The sequence below is a fragment of the Cryptomeria japonica genome, chromosome 2 (assembly GCF_030272615.1).
Source record: "Cryptomeria japonica chromosome 2, Sugi_1.0, whole genome shotgun sequence".
NCBI classification, from domain to species: Eukaryota; Viridiplantae; Streptophyta; class Pinopsida; order Cupressales; family Cupressaceae; genus Cryptomeria; species Cryptomeria japonica.
Genome location: NC_081406.1, coordinates 527,280,841 through 527,295,448, shown reverse-complemented (window position 1 = coordinate 527,295,448; position 14,608 = coordinate 527,280,841). Strand labels below are relative to the sequence as shown.

Genomic DNA, 14,608 nt, shown 5'->3' with positions numbered 1-14,608 from the left:
TATCACAAGTAATGATTGTCCTTGTGTTAAAAATTAGAACACAAAAAACAACATGTCAATCAATTGACAAGAATCAAGAATCAACATTCAAGGTAATAGATAGCTATTGTGCTTCTAGATTCAACTGTGTGAGTTTATTTTGGCATCAACGTTTCAGATCACACTCCATGATCCATCATCAGGATGAGAGAGCTGCATAAAGATAGAAGATGCAACTCTCTCATCCTAATGACGGATCATGGAGTGTTATCTGAAACGTTGATGCCAAAATAAACTCACACAATTGAATCCAGAAGCACAATAACTATCTATCATGTTATGGATTGTGGAAATCTAATGACTCAAATTCAAGGTAATGTTTGTCTTTGTGTTTAACATGGGATTAATACAAAAATATCACCAAAAGTTAACATGTGAATACATGACATGAATTGAACTTCTATCAATCATTTTTGTCACCATCGTATAAAGTTGAGGCATTATATAAAGATTGCTCATCACCCGTGATATGTACTATGCTCAAACTTTAACATTCTGCCTCTTCATCAAAAAATAGGCAGCCAACCTCCAGACTGGTGTATTGTTCTACCGGTTGTTACTCAACATGTTAATATACAAATAGTCTTCATCCCGATTTATGCCTTACCGATAAGCATTCATCCTGTCTGCTCACTCTCATGTGAATTGTCATCATACCGGTCACTCCTTTCTTACCGGTGACCTTGCCAAATCGGTTGACATCAATGACAACTTAATGCCAAAATGCCAACAATTATGTGGTTGCATGGATGAGTGAAGTGACTCTATGAAGGATTTAAGTGGATTTGACTATGAGTTGACTAAAGTGACAATTAGTGAATTAATGAGATGGGGTTGCATGAAGGATAATTAATAGAATTAAATAATTAAAATTATTGAATTCATGTGCATGATGAAAATAAATAAGAAATATTGATTTTATTTATTTTTAGAGGAGATAAATATAAAAAATAAAACAATAAAATAAAATAAAATCATTTATTTAATTGTAGAGGAATAATTAGCTAGTTAAATAATGAAATTATCTAATTAGTGTGGACTATAGGAAGATGTGAAGAAGTCAATTGAATAATCAAGATTATTTAATTAATCTGGAAGAAAAGAATAAATTGATGAAGGACGAATTAGGTAGCCACATTTGATTAAATTCCTTTATTATTTGTACTTTAATGGATGATAAAAAAAATTAATTAAGTAATGGTACATATACACTTTTTAATCAACATGGCTTCAAATAAGATAATGACATATCATTATTGGTCTACATGACAATCTACATTTTTTACAATTGATTATGACAAGGACGATCAAGATCCTACATATAGTTGAGCTAAAATACAAATCCAACTAGAATATATCCTACTATTTAAGAGATCAAATGTAACCATCTGAACTACAACATGAACCAAGTATAAAATTATCTCATTTATCCATGTAGTAAGTTTGTGATTGCAGACATTGTTGATCTATTGTGCTCATGGGTTTGAACCTTCACATTAAAGTTGTCGGCATTCATGCTAATGATTTAATACTCAAAACCCTATTGGCTATTGAGTTTGTGGGTTGATCCATTATGTTCATGAGTTTAAACCTTCACTTCAATGTTGTTGGCATTTATGCTAGTGATTTACTGTTCAAAACCCTATTGACTATTGAGCTCGTGGGTTGATTCATTTTGTTCATGAATTTAAACCTTCAGATAAAACATGTTTCCTTACTAAAAAAAAACGTTAAAATAAAATGTCATGTGAAGATTGCTTGCAATTTTTTCATGGAAGGAATGGAACGTTAGAACCTAACAATCAGAGCTCAGTTTGGTCAATCACGTGAGTTTTATGTAGTATATAGACTGGAGCAGAAGAGTCTCTTCATCAAGTTTTATTTTGCTGTAAAGATGGGAAGCTCACAAGTTAATTTAGAGTCCATTGAAGGTGAGTTTGATTACATTATTGTAACACTAGAGTAGTCTTTCTCTAGAGAGTGAATATTAAATCTGAAAATTTGCAGGAGAAGGCAGCTTGTTTAGAAATTTGGTGGTTTCAACTGCAGTGGTGATGGGTGGTTCAGCCTTGTGGGCATATAAAGCCTTACGACCACCTGCTCCAAATGTTTGTGGCTCCCCCTCTGGCCCTCCCATCACTGCCCCTCGCATTAGCCTCAAAGATGGCCGATTCCTGGCCTACAAGGAAAGTGGAGTCCCTAAACATAAGGCCAAATACAAGATAGTTTTAGCTCATGGTTTTATGGGCACTAGAGACTTTGTGTTGCCTGCATCTAAGGTGTGTTTGTGTTCTAACATACTTTGTATGGTTTAGGTAAGAGATAGACACTAAATTAGTATGAATTCATTCTTATTGCTTAGGAGGTTGTGGAGAAGTGGGGAGTGTATTTTGTGAGCTTTGATAGGGCTGGATATGGTGAGAGTGATCCTCACCCACAGCGCTCAGTAAGAAGTGTAGCTTTTGATATTGAAGAGCTTGCAGATCAACTGGAATTGGGTCCCAGGTTTTACATCATGGGCATCTCCATTGGGGGATACTCTGTATGGAGTTGCCTCAAATATATACCCCAGAGGTAAACAATGCATGGTAATAGTTTTAGTTGGTTTCAAATCAGATGGTTTATCATCTTTCAATTCTTTTCTTTTTCTTTGTCATATTGATAATGTGTATCATACAGTGTGGTGGAAAACGTTTTTACTCTTTTGATGAAAAAAATACGCATTGTCTAGTTCAGAAACCTTGAAAAAAATGTAAGAACTCAAATATATAATAAATTTTTCTATTCATTTGCATTAAGACAGAACTTTCTTCCTGCACAGCTTTGACAGAAACACATACAGAATTAATGAAAGAAAATTATTACTACATATTGTTTTAAATAGGTTATTTTTCTATCCACTAGGGAGCCTATATGGCCTTCCATGAGCTGAAAATTTGTCAGTCTGAGTAAATCTGTTTCATATTCTTCATAAGATTGTTCTTTTGTTTTTATTTATTAGTTTTGTTTTTTTCCTATTTCAATCTTTTAACTAAACTATTGTTCATTACTCACTCTATATACACATAATTATATTGATATTTGCTATGAATATGCCCAAAACACAGGATCCAAGGTGCTACACTGGTATGCCCTGTTATAAATTATAGATGGAGTGGCTTTCCTGCGGAACTATCAAGAGAAGCTTATCGTCAGCAACCCACAGAGGACCAGTGGGCGCTGCGAGTTTTGTATTACACACCATGGCTCACATATTGGTGGATGACACAGAACTGGTTTCCTTCTTCAACTGCTATTAAAGGAAACTGGAAATCTGTAAATAAGCAGGACAATGATATGCGTAGTAAAGCTGCAGCCGATCCAAATTCTATTCGAGTATGATTTGCCTTTTATTTTTTAAGATTTATTTTAAATTATATTAATAAATGGTTTTATTGAAAAAATATGTGTCATTTCAGATAAACCACTTAAACAAATCAAATTGACCTGTCATACACTTTAAGCTTTGTCTTGTTTATAGGGTACATGTTGAATCACATTAATAGATGGGGCCGTGGCTATTCTAGTTCCAAAACAGACTTGTCGTACAGCGTCTTAGTGACAGGTTAGTCAATCACAACCATTAACTGCAAAATCGACGGTGTAAAACGCTCAACTAACACGCGTGTTAGTCAATCCATACTGTCTTTTTGGAGCCAGAATAGACGCGTCCACGTGTGATTTCAGATGAACCACCTAATCAATCATATTGATCTCTCATTTCAGTTTTGCTTAAACAATATAGTTTAAGCTTTGACTTGTTTATGTGGTCCCATCCTATAGAAAAAGCACATGTGATTCACATGAACCACCTAACCAAATCAAAACTAAAAATAAGCTTTGACTTGTTTATATGATCCATCCTCAAAAAAAAAACATATGCTATTTCACATAAATCACTTATACAAATCAAAACTTAAAATGTGTTATCTACAGACAATCTTCCATTCCTTATTGTCTTTTTTGTAAATATAGCTTTAACAGTCCTAATATATAAACAATTTTTTGTTTGATGGTGCATGCAGAGATTATCAGCCGTAGTACAGCAAGGTGTGTTTGAATCTTTTCATCGAGAATTGATGGTGATGTTTGGTAAGTGGGAATTTGATCCCATGGACTTAAAGTTGGATGGAGGAAAGAATCTAGCAGTTCATGTCTGGCAAGGTGATGAGGACGCAGTGGTTCCTGTTACATTACAGCGCTACATCTGCTCAAGGCTTCCTTCCATTCACTACCATGAGCTTCATGAAGCTGGCCATTTGTATTATCTCATCCCACATTATGCTGATGCCATTCTCACTGCCTTGTGTGGAGGATCAGCCTAGATCCACAATCATATCATTCTGACTATGGCTTAGAAATAATTTCAGTGTCATTCACTGCAAAAGCTGGTACAGCAACTCAATGATTCTTGCCCCTGTTGGAAGTTAATCTCAGCTCCATCAGTAGTCATGTCTCAGCAAGCATTGAAGGCAGTGATCTTTTTGGGAATTCTCAGACTTTGTGGGTGATTTAAAATATAATATTTTATGTTTGTTCTCTTTCAGCCACAGAAGTTTAGTTTGGTATATTGTATTCACTCTTTCAGCAGATACAGTTCGGAAGAGCTTCTAAATGGCTTGAAATGTGAAGTTGTATTAAGTCTAAGTTTGTATGAAGTCTAAGTTTGAACATAATGATGCTATTTATGGAATGAGGTGATAATAATGTAGGGAAGAGTATCAGTTTTCATTCATGTTCTCATAATCATTTATTTTTTTCACATCCAACCTCTTAATTACAGGGAAAAGGATCTAGTAGTTGAGTGCGTTCCAATTCTTGTAATAGAAGTTGTTGATTTAATACCCTCATACTTGTTGATTTAATGTCTAACTTTTGTACAACATTGCACCAATAGTTGTGACTTTAAAGTTGTTATTGTTGATGATAAGTACCAATAATTGAATGAAATATACCATTTGTTGTGAAAAATAACCAAACATGTGATGCCACATCAACTGCACAAGTATTGGGGCCCCTTTTGCATGCCTATCGGTCTCACTTTTTTTTTTGGTTGTTTTGGACACTTTGGCAAAAAACATGTTGATGTGGCACCATATTTGATGATGTGGCCCTGAAACCTTAGTTATAAGTAGGGGACTTGCCAAGTTAGCTGCTGTAAAAAATTGGGAGTGATTTGAAATTTTCACGTAAGATTTTGAGAAGCGCAAAGTTAGGGTGCACAGCTACTGGGTCCTCTCCCCTAAACCAAAAAAAAACTAAAAGTTTATTAATAAATTTCACATGTACTAATAGCCAACCATTTTTTAGCATCTTTGGACCATAATTGACCTATATATACACCTTTATTAGTACCCATAGTGCACATCTATTGGGACATTTGTGCGTAAGTATTTGTAATTTTAAGTGCACGGTTTTTGGGACATCCTTAAGTAGGCATTAGGAAACACTTTCAAATGTGTATTTTTTGAACCTTGCACACATAATGGATCCTACTATATGTATCTTTACTACCCAAAAGCCAAAACAATAGCTATAAATAGTTAAGTTGTATGTGGAGACAACAAAAAACAACGTCAAAATCTAATGTACCATTTAAAATCAGTAGATACACAAAATTAATTAAATCAACTATTGATAAGCTTCCCCCGACCCTCCATTCCTCATGAGATTGTCTTTAAGTAAAGCTAGCTAACCATCATAACTTATAATCATTTGTGTTAGATGGTGCATGCAAATATTATCAGCCATAGTACAGCAAGATGCGTTTGAATCTTTGCATAGAGAATTAATGGTGATGTTTGGTAAGTGGGAATTTGATCCCATGGACTTAAATTTGAAAGGAGGAAATAATATATCAGTTCATGTCTGGCAAGGTGATGAGGATGCAATGGTTCCTATTACATTACAATTTGTTACATCTGCTCAAGGCTTCATTCCAATCACTACCATGTGGTTCTTGAAGCTGGCAATTTTATCATCACTGTCTTGTGTGGAGGATCAGCCTAGACTCGCAATCATATCATTGTGACTATGGCTTAGAAATAATTTCACTGTCATTCACTGCAAAAGCTGGTGCAACAACTTGATACTTCTTGCCCCTGTTGGAAGTAAATCCTTGATGCAAGAGCATCCCCGGTTCATAGCAATCTTGCATCAACCAAAAATATTTCCTTTATGTTTTGCTTTTTGTTTGCAGTTTCAGCATTTCTTTCTGTGCGCCCCAGATTTGGCTCACTAGAACCTATGGAGTTGGATTTTTCTTGAAAACTTGATCATCTTCCTTATTCCCAAACCGTGGAGCATTTGGATCTTTTTCTAGCAAGTTATCGCTATCGGTTGCTTGGACCTATTTGCATTGGTGATCTAGCATATCCCTTTTGTAGCTTGCGGAGCCCTGAGCATTTATTCTGATGTTCCTTAGCATGTGGTCGACCTTTCCCTGTGATCTACACTTCATCCTTTGGATTTTCCGGAGGAGTTTCTTTGACGGAGGCCGACCTTGTTGGTTTTACACGTTAGGTCTTGTTCTTCGGGTTTTGATCCCTTTTTGGGCCAACTGGATCCCCTTGGATCGTATAAATCATTGTAATAGAGCATTAGAATGGAATCGAAGAAGTAAGACTGAGCATAGAAGATAGATCTTAAGATTTGAGGTCCCGGTTGTGACCTGCTCTGTATTTTGAGCATGTTTTAGCAAGCCAGTGAGCCAGTTACTATAACCCGGTTGTTACCGGTTGGTTGTAATTAGTTTTCATGATATAATTTAATCTGTTCTGCATTGCCTCCATCATGTCCCTATGTTTCTGGTGTGTTTACTCTTGCTGAACGGTCTGGATTGATATCTATGAGGTCCCTCCTAGCCGATGACTACTTCAAGTGGTATCAGAGTGAGCTTTCATTCCGGAGATTGCGTTGTCCTGAGAATTTTGTTGTAGGGTGGTAGAATGTGGATCCAACCTACAGCTGCAGGGGATTGGCGTAAAGATGGCATGAAGAGGAACTAGGAATGGTGGAGCGCGTGGGAATGCAGACCCTGTTGTGATGGAAATGTTGCGAGGAATAACATCCTGGTTGGAAGCCGTGGAGACAACCTAGAGAAGAGGCCGACACATTGAAGATGTAAGTGAAGATGAAGGAGAAGAAGCCTCGAAAGAACAAGTAAACCCACCGGTGGTTGATCCAGATGAGGAAAGGTTTTTGAGGGTTTTGAGTAGGGCGAATACTAAACCTCATTTTACCCCATCAGAATATGATGGGAAGTTGGATTTGGATGAATTGATGGATTGGATCTCGAAGATGGAGAAGTATTTTGATTTTGAAAATACTGCAGAAGAAAGGAAGGGGAAATATGCTTGTACCCAGTTGAAAGGTCATGCATCTCTTTGGTGGGAGTATTGGCAGGTTGACAGACAGAGAAGAGGTAAAGAAAAGATCAAGACATGGGATCAGATGGTTGCTAAGTTGAAATCAAAATTTATGCCAGCTGATTATCAAGTGAATTTGTTCCGGAAATTGCAGAATTTGAAATAGAAGGAATCTAGTGTGAAGGAATATACCGAAGCATTTTACAAGTTGAATATTAGATCCAAACATGTTGATGATGAAGTTGAACAAGTTGCAAGATATTTGAATGGATTGCAGGTGCTTATACAAGATGAAATCAGTTTGATCAAATTATAGAGTGTTGAAGAGGCTTACTAGTATGCCCTAAAGGCATAAGAGAAGCTAAACAAAAGACATGAGAAGAGGCAGAGAGGCAGAGGTGGAAGGTTTTTCGGAGGAAGAGGATATACCAGAGGTAGAGAAACCTGTATGGATCAGAACAAGGACAAAGAAGTGAGCAAAGAAGGTAATTCATACCGAAAAGATAATAGAAATTTCTACCGAAGGAGAGAACCGGATGGTTACTAGAATGAGAATTTTGGAAGAGATGACAGAAGACAAGACATGAGAGTGTTTAGAGGAACTTTCTATAAGTGTGGAGGAGAAGGACACCGTGCTTTCGAGTGTAAGAAGAAAGAGAATACCGGAAGAACAACAGTGTTGGAAGAAAACCCCACCGGATCAGATAATAAACTAGAAGATGGAGAACTGTTGATGATGAGGAGAGCTTTTTGTCATACCGTGAGAGATAAAGAGCCCTTGCAGAGGAATAATTTGTTCAAGACCAGATGTAAGGTATCTGGTAAGTGTTGTAAAGTTGTTATTGATAGTGGTAGTGCAGATAATCTTGTTTCAGAAGAGATGGTGAATAAGTTGAATTTGGAAAGATTGAAACACCCTAAGCCTTATCAGATAGCATGGATTCAAGATGAACATAAGTTGTTAGTAAGTGAGCAATGTTTGGTGAAATTAAAAATTTGGAATTATCATGATGAAGTCTTATGCCTATGGATATTTGCCATCTTTTGTTGGGTAGACCTTGGCAATTTGATAGACAGGCAATACATGATGGGAGGAAAAATACATACACTATTGTGGCCAATGGGATGAAGCAAACCTTGTTTCCCTTGGAGGAACCTTTGAAGAGTGAAGTTTGTACGAATGTTAGAATCTGTTTGGTGGATGGAAGGAAATTCCTGGATGGATTGAGACATGAGAATGTGTGTTTTGCCTTAGTTCCTAAGAAGACTGACAATCCAGAGCATGAAGAAGAACAATCAGAAGAGATAAAAGATTTGCTAATAGAATATGAAGACATCCTTTCAGATAATGTGCCTGATGGATTGCCACTTGTGAGAAGTATCAGTCATTGCATGGACCTGGTTCCTGGAGCTAGTTTGCCTAACAAAGTTGCACACCGGATGACACATACAAAGAATGAAGAGATGAATAGACAAGTGCAGGAGTTGTTGAAGAAAGTTTTGATCAGAGAAAGTTTGATCCCTTGTGCAGTACCAATAGTATTAGCACCTAAGAAGAATGGAGAGTGGAGGATGTGCACCGATTCTAGAGCAATAAACAAGATCATAGTGAAATATCGATTTCTCTTGGCTAGGATGTATGACATAATGGACTGTTTGAGCGGAGCCAAATACTTTACAAAGATAGACTTGAAGAGTGGATATCATCAAATCAGGATCAGATAAAGAGATGAGTGGAAGACAACATTCAAGACAAATGAAGGACTATATGAAAGGTTGGTGATGCCTTTTGGGTTAACTAATGCATTGAGTACTTTCATGAGGCTGATGAATGAGGTATTGAATAAATTCTTAGGTAAGTTTGTTATTGTATATTTGGATGACATTCTGATTTCCAGTAAGACAAAAGAGGAGCATTTGTTGCATTTGAGACAAGTTTTGTAGAGGTTGAGGGAAGAAAAGTTGCTGATAAATCTTAACAAGTGTACTTTCATGAGGGAGGAATTAGTCTATTTGGGATTTGTGATATATGAGGATGGTTTGAAGATGGACCTTGAGAAAGTAAAAGCAATTGTTGAGTGACCTACACTAGAAAACATTGGAGAGGTAAGATCATTTCATGGATTGGCTAGTTTCTACCAGAAGTTCATCAAAAATTTCAGTTCAATTTGCAACCCTGTGACTGAGACCATGAGGGGAGATCGGAAGGAATTCAAGTGGACCACTGGAGCAAACAAAAGTTTTAAACTGTTGAAATGGAAGGTGACTGAGCAACCTGTGTTAGCTTTACTCAAATTCTATTTATTTAAAGTAAACACAATGTTGTTGAAACTTGAAGGCATACAATTTAATAAAATGGCTTTGGCATCATCATCATCAATTGTATATTTTATTTTAGCAAGTTGATTAAGAAGAGAACAAAATGTACAAATATGTTGAACAATACTATCACCCTCTTTCATTTTCAAACTAAGAAGTATTTGCTTCATTCCCATTTTAGCACTTGGAGCATGTGAACCAAATAAAGAATTAAGGCCTTCTCATATTTGGTTAGAGTTTTTTTTTGTTCTTTTTTCAAATCAATATGATGTAAATACACATCATAGCCCAAGACCAATCATTACTATAGTTCTACGATTTTTCATTGCCCATTTTAATGTTTCATTTGCATCTTGTGGTTTTTTAATAGTTCCATTAACAATATCCCAAAGATCTTTTTTTATCAAAATCAATTGCACTTTAACTTGACATGTATGAAATTCATGACCTCCAAACTTTGGAATAACATATGCTTTCTCTATATTTTAAATAAAATCAATCTAATCACTTATCGCTCCAATTTTATTTAGCAAAAACTGATATTAAATTTCCTAACAACAAAAGGCCACTAGCGCATGCCTTGATTTTGATGAAATAAATAAATGAAATCAGTTGCAGTTTTAAAATTCCTTCACCAAATGAAAATGTATATTGTTCTTTTCCATACCTCCATGTTTCAATGCTAATTTTCCTCTATTTTCCACATGCCCTAAAACATTAACACATGCTACAAATTTCTCCTCATATACAACTACCTTCTCCCACTCACAAGAAGTGAGGCCCTCATTTCACTATTCTCATCCCAAAAAGTTATTATTATTCTAATACCAATGTAGAACAATATTGAAAATCTACATAACAAATAATAACAAAAATAAAAATATTCTACATTTATTACATTCTATAGATTGACTTTACAAAACCATTAATTAAGAATGTACTTCTCACCTATCCAATAAAACCATTAATTAAGAATTTACTTCTCACCTATCCAACTAACTAACTATAATCTAAACCTTATAATCTAAACCTTATTCTTAAGGTAATTCTCTTTTATTAATACAAAATTTAACAAAATGTATTCATTACATCATATGAAAAGGTTTTCATGCAACTTGATGATTGCTTGCCATTATTTTCACCGACAGAGGAGTGGAAAGTTGAGCCTAACAATCAAGTGAAAATTATATATTATATAGACCGGAGCAGAGTAGTTTCATCACCAAGATCCATTTTTCAGTAAAGATGGGAAGCTCACAAGTTAATTTAGAGTCCATTGAAGGTGAGTTTGATTGCATTATTCTAACACTAGAGTGGTCTTTCTCTAAAGAATGAATATTAAATCTGAAAATTTGCAGGAGAAGGCAGCCTGTTTAGAAATTTGGTGGTTTCAACTGCAGTGGTGATGGGTGGTTCAGCCTTGTGGGCATATAAAGCCATACGACCACCTGCTCCAAATGTTTGTGGCTCCCCCTCTGGCCCTCCCATCACTGCCCCTCGCATTCGCCTCAAAGATGGCCGATTCCTGGCCTACAAGGAAAGTGGAGTCCCTAAACATAAGGCCAAATACAAGATAGTTTTAGCTCATGGTTTTATGGGCACTAGAGACTTTGTGTTGCCTGCATCTAAGGTGTGTTTGTGTTCTAACATACTTTGTATGGTTTAGGTAAGAGATAGACACTAAATTAGTATGAATTCATTCTTATTGCTTAGGAAGTTGTGGAGAAGTGGGGAGTGTATTTTGTGAGCTTTGATAGGGCTGGATATGGTGAGAGTGATCCTCACCCGCAGCGCTCAGTAAGAAGTGTAGCTTTTGATATTGAAGAACTTGCGGATCAACTTGAACTGGGTCCCAGGTTTTACATCATGGGCATCTCCATTGGGGGACACTCTGTATGGAGTTGCCTCAAATATATACCCCACAGGTAAACGATGCATGGTAATGGTGTATTTGGTCTGTTTATCGTTTTTTAATTTTAGTTTTTTCTTATTTATTTTGACAATAGATGATGGAATGTGATCTGATGAAGAATAATGTTCATATGTCAAAATATTCAAGAGATATAAGAAAAATTGCTTCTTGTTTGAAACAGTAACATATTGCATTAAATAAGTTATTTTTAGCCATATTGAACTGAAAATCCTTAACTCTGATTGTGACAGTAATACTGTTTATTTCACATATGTCTATTTGAATAGGGTCAGGTAAACCTATTTCCATTTTATAGGAAGTATCATAATCTTCATAAGATTATTCTTTTGATCTTATTTAAATTTTTTTATTGATTTTATGTAATGTCAACATATTCTTACAAAGATATTTTTCTTCAATATCTTCAATATCTTTTTAATAAATCGTATTTTTCTTTATAAAATTTTTAGAAACATTACAGATGATAGATAATGAAATGGGATCTGAAATTTTTTTTATTTCTTTAATAAAAAAATCTTCATTTTCACTCCATATAATCATATTATTATATTGATATTTGCTATGAATATGCCCAAAACACAGGATCCAAGGTGCTACACTGGTATCCCCTGTTATAAATTATAGATGGAGTGGCTTTCCTGCAAAAGTATCAGGGGAAGCTTATCGACAGCAAGCAATAGAGGACCAGTGGGCTCTGCGAGTTTTGTACTATGCACCATGGCTAACATATTGGTGGATGACACAGAACTGGTTTCCTTCTTCAACTGCTATAAAAGGAAACTGGAAATCTGTAAATAAGCAAGACAATGATATGCGTAGTAAAGCTGCAGCCGACCCAAATTCTATTCAAGTAGGATTTGTCTTTCATTTCAGTTTCGTTAAAATAGTATATTTTAAGTTTTGACATATTTAGGTGATTCATTTTAAATCATATTAGTAAATGAATCTTATTGAAAGAGTATGTGTAGTTTCAGATGAACCACCTAAACTAATCAAATTGACCTTTCATTCCAGTTTTGCTCAAACAGTACAGTTTAAGCTTTGTCTTATTTACTTGGTTCATGTTAAATCACATTAATGGATGGATCCCACTGAAAAAGCACATGTGATTTCAAATGAACCATCTAAAAAAAATCAAATTGACCTTTCATTCCAGGCCCACTTAAACAGTGCACTTGAAAAAGCACATGTGATTTCAAATGAATCACCTAAAAAAATCAATTGACCTTTCATTCCAGGCCCACTTAAACAGTTTTAAGCTTCCACGTGCAATTTCAGATCAACCACCTAATCAGATCAAATTGATTTTTCATTTCAATTCAGCGTAAACAGTACATTTTAAACTGACTAGTTTTATATGATTCCATTCTATTGAAAAAGTACATATGATTTCAAATGAACCATCTGAACAAATCAAAACTTAAAATGTGTTATTTATATGCGACCCTCCAAACCCTAGTACAACAAGAGTGTACTAGCTAACAGTCAGAACTTGTAATGATTTGTGTTTGATGGTGCATACTGACTGCTGAGTACTAGCTAACTGTCAGAACTTGTAATGATTTGTGTTTGATGGTGCATGCAGAGATTATCAGCCATAGTACAGCAAGGTGTGTTTAAATCTTTGCACAGAGAATTAATGGTGATGTTTGGTAAGTGGGAATTTGATCCCATGGACTTGAAGATAGATGGAGTAAACAATCTACCAGTTCATGTCTGGCAAGGTGATGAGGATGCATTGGTTCCTGTTACATTACAGCGCTACATCTGTTCTAGGCTTCCTTCCATTCACTACCATGAGCTTCATGAAGTTGGCCATTTGTACTATCTTATCCCACATTATGCTGATGCCATTCTCACTGCCTTGTGTGGAGGATCATAACCATATCATTCTCATTATGGCTAAATAATTTCACTGTCATTCACCATAAAAGCTGTTACAGCAACTCAATAAGTACTGTCCCCTCCCATGTGATATCTCCAAATTCTCAATGCAAACTTTTATTATTGTATTGTTTTTTGGGTTCAAAATCCTCTAAATCTTATGGACAAGGCATTTCCACTTGTTTTTCTAAAGATGGTGTTGCATGTTATAATGAGTATTTAATGTAATGTTTGTATTTATATCATCAAATGGGACCAACACAAAAATACTGATAGGTATGAAATCAACAACTTCCAAATGCTTTCTGTCTCCACTTTATAAAGCTGAGAAATTAGATAAAGACTGTGGGGCATTCAAGTCACATGTGTTACACGCACTTTGAGATTATTTGTGTTTATTACTGTATGTTTGATTTTGTATGGACATGGGAGTGGTCTTGTGTTTTCCCATTTTTTCTGAACGTGCAGATTTTATAAATAATAAGATCTGACAATAAAAGCAGGCAATCAATCAATACAAAGTATCTTCCAAATCTTAACCAACAAAATCAACATGTGAATTCACTGACAGAAATTAAAAAAAATCCATAAAAACATTATAATCAACCATTTAAAAATACTTAAATCTCTACTCAAATCCCAAACAAACAATTCTAATTATTGTCAATATCAAAACAATTCTAATTATTGTCAATATCAAACATGTGGTTACGAAGGCGTCTCTTACTATAGAATGCACCTGCTAACTTTTGCAAATCAATCTCAGAATTCTTTACAAGTAATGCAAGACGATTGAACAAATTCTGTCCGTTGATTTTCCTGACTCGCTAGCTGTACGTGAAAGTTTACAGAAGTATGTATGTAACGATGAAGTTCTGGCTCACTAATTGTAATTTAATGTTGATTGCACCCCATGAATCTGTCCAATCTGTCCAATCTGTCATAGAGGAATTTTTTAAACCCTACTTTTTTCACGCGCTTTTGCCTTGTTTTCATTGATACATTATCTGCAATATCATGTGCTTAA

General features: G+C 35.4%; 1 protein-coding gene across 1 annotated transcript; it reads left to right on the top strand.

The window, feature by feature from the left end:
• Positions 1–1,704: 1,704 nt before the first annotated feature.
• On the top strand, positions 1,705–13,785 carry LOC131052189 (uncharacterized). Its single transcript, XM_057986807.2, has 11 exons — positions 1,705–1,970; positions 2,047–2,318; positions 2,402–2,613; positions 3,147–3,414; positions 4,104–4,397; positions 4,626–4,729; positions 10,943–11,046; positions 11,123–11,394; positions 11,478–11,689; positions 12,280–12,547; positions 13,283–13,785. The coding sequence occupies exons 1-11, from the start codon at positions 1,934–1,936 to the stop codon at positions 13,577–13,579; spliced, it is 2,340 nt and encodes a 779-aa protein (XP_057842790.2). The 5' UTR covers positions 1,705–1,933; the 3' UTR covers positions 13,580–13,785.
• Positions 13,786–14,608: the final 823 nt, after the last annotated feature.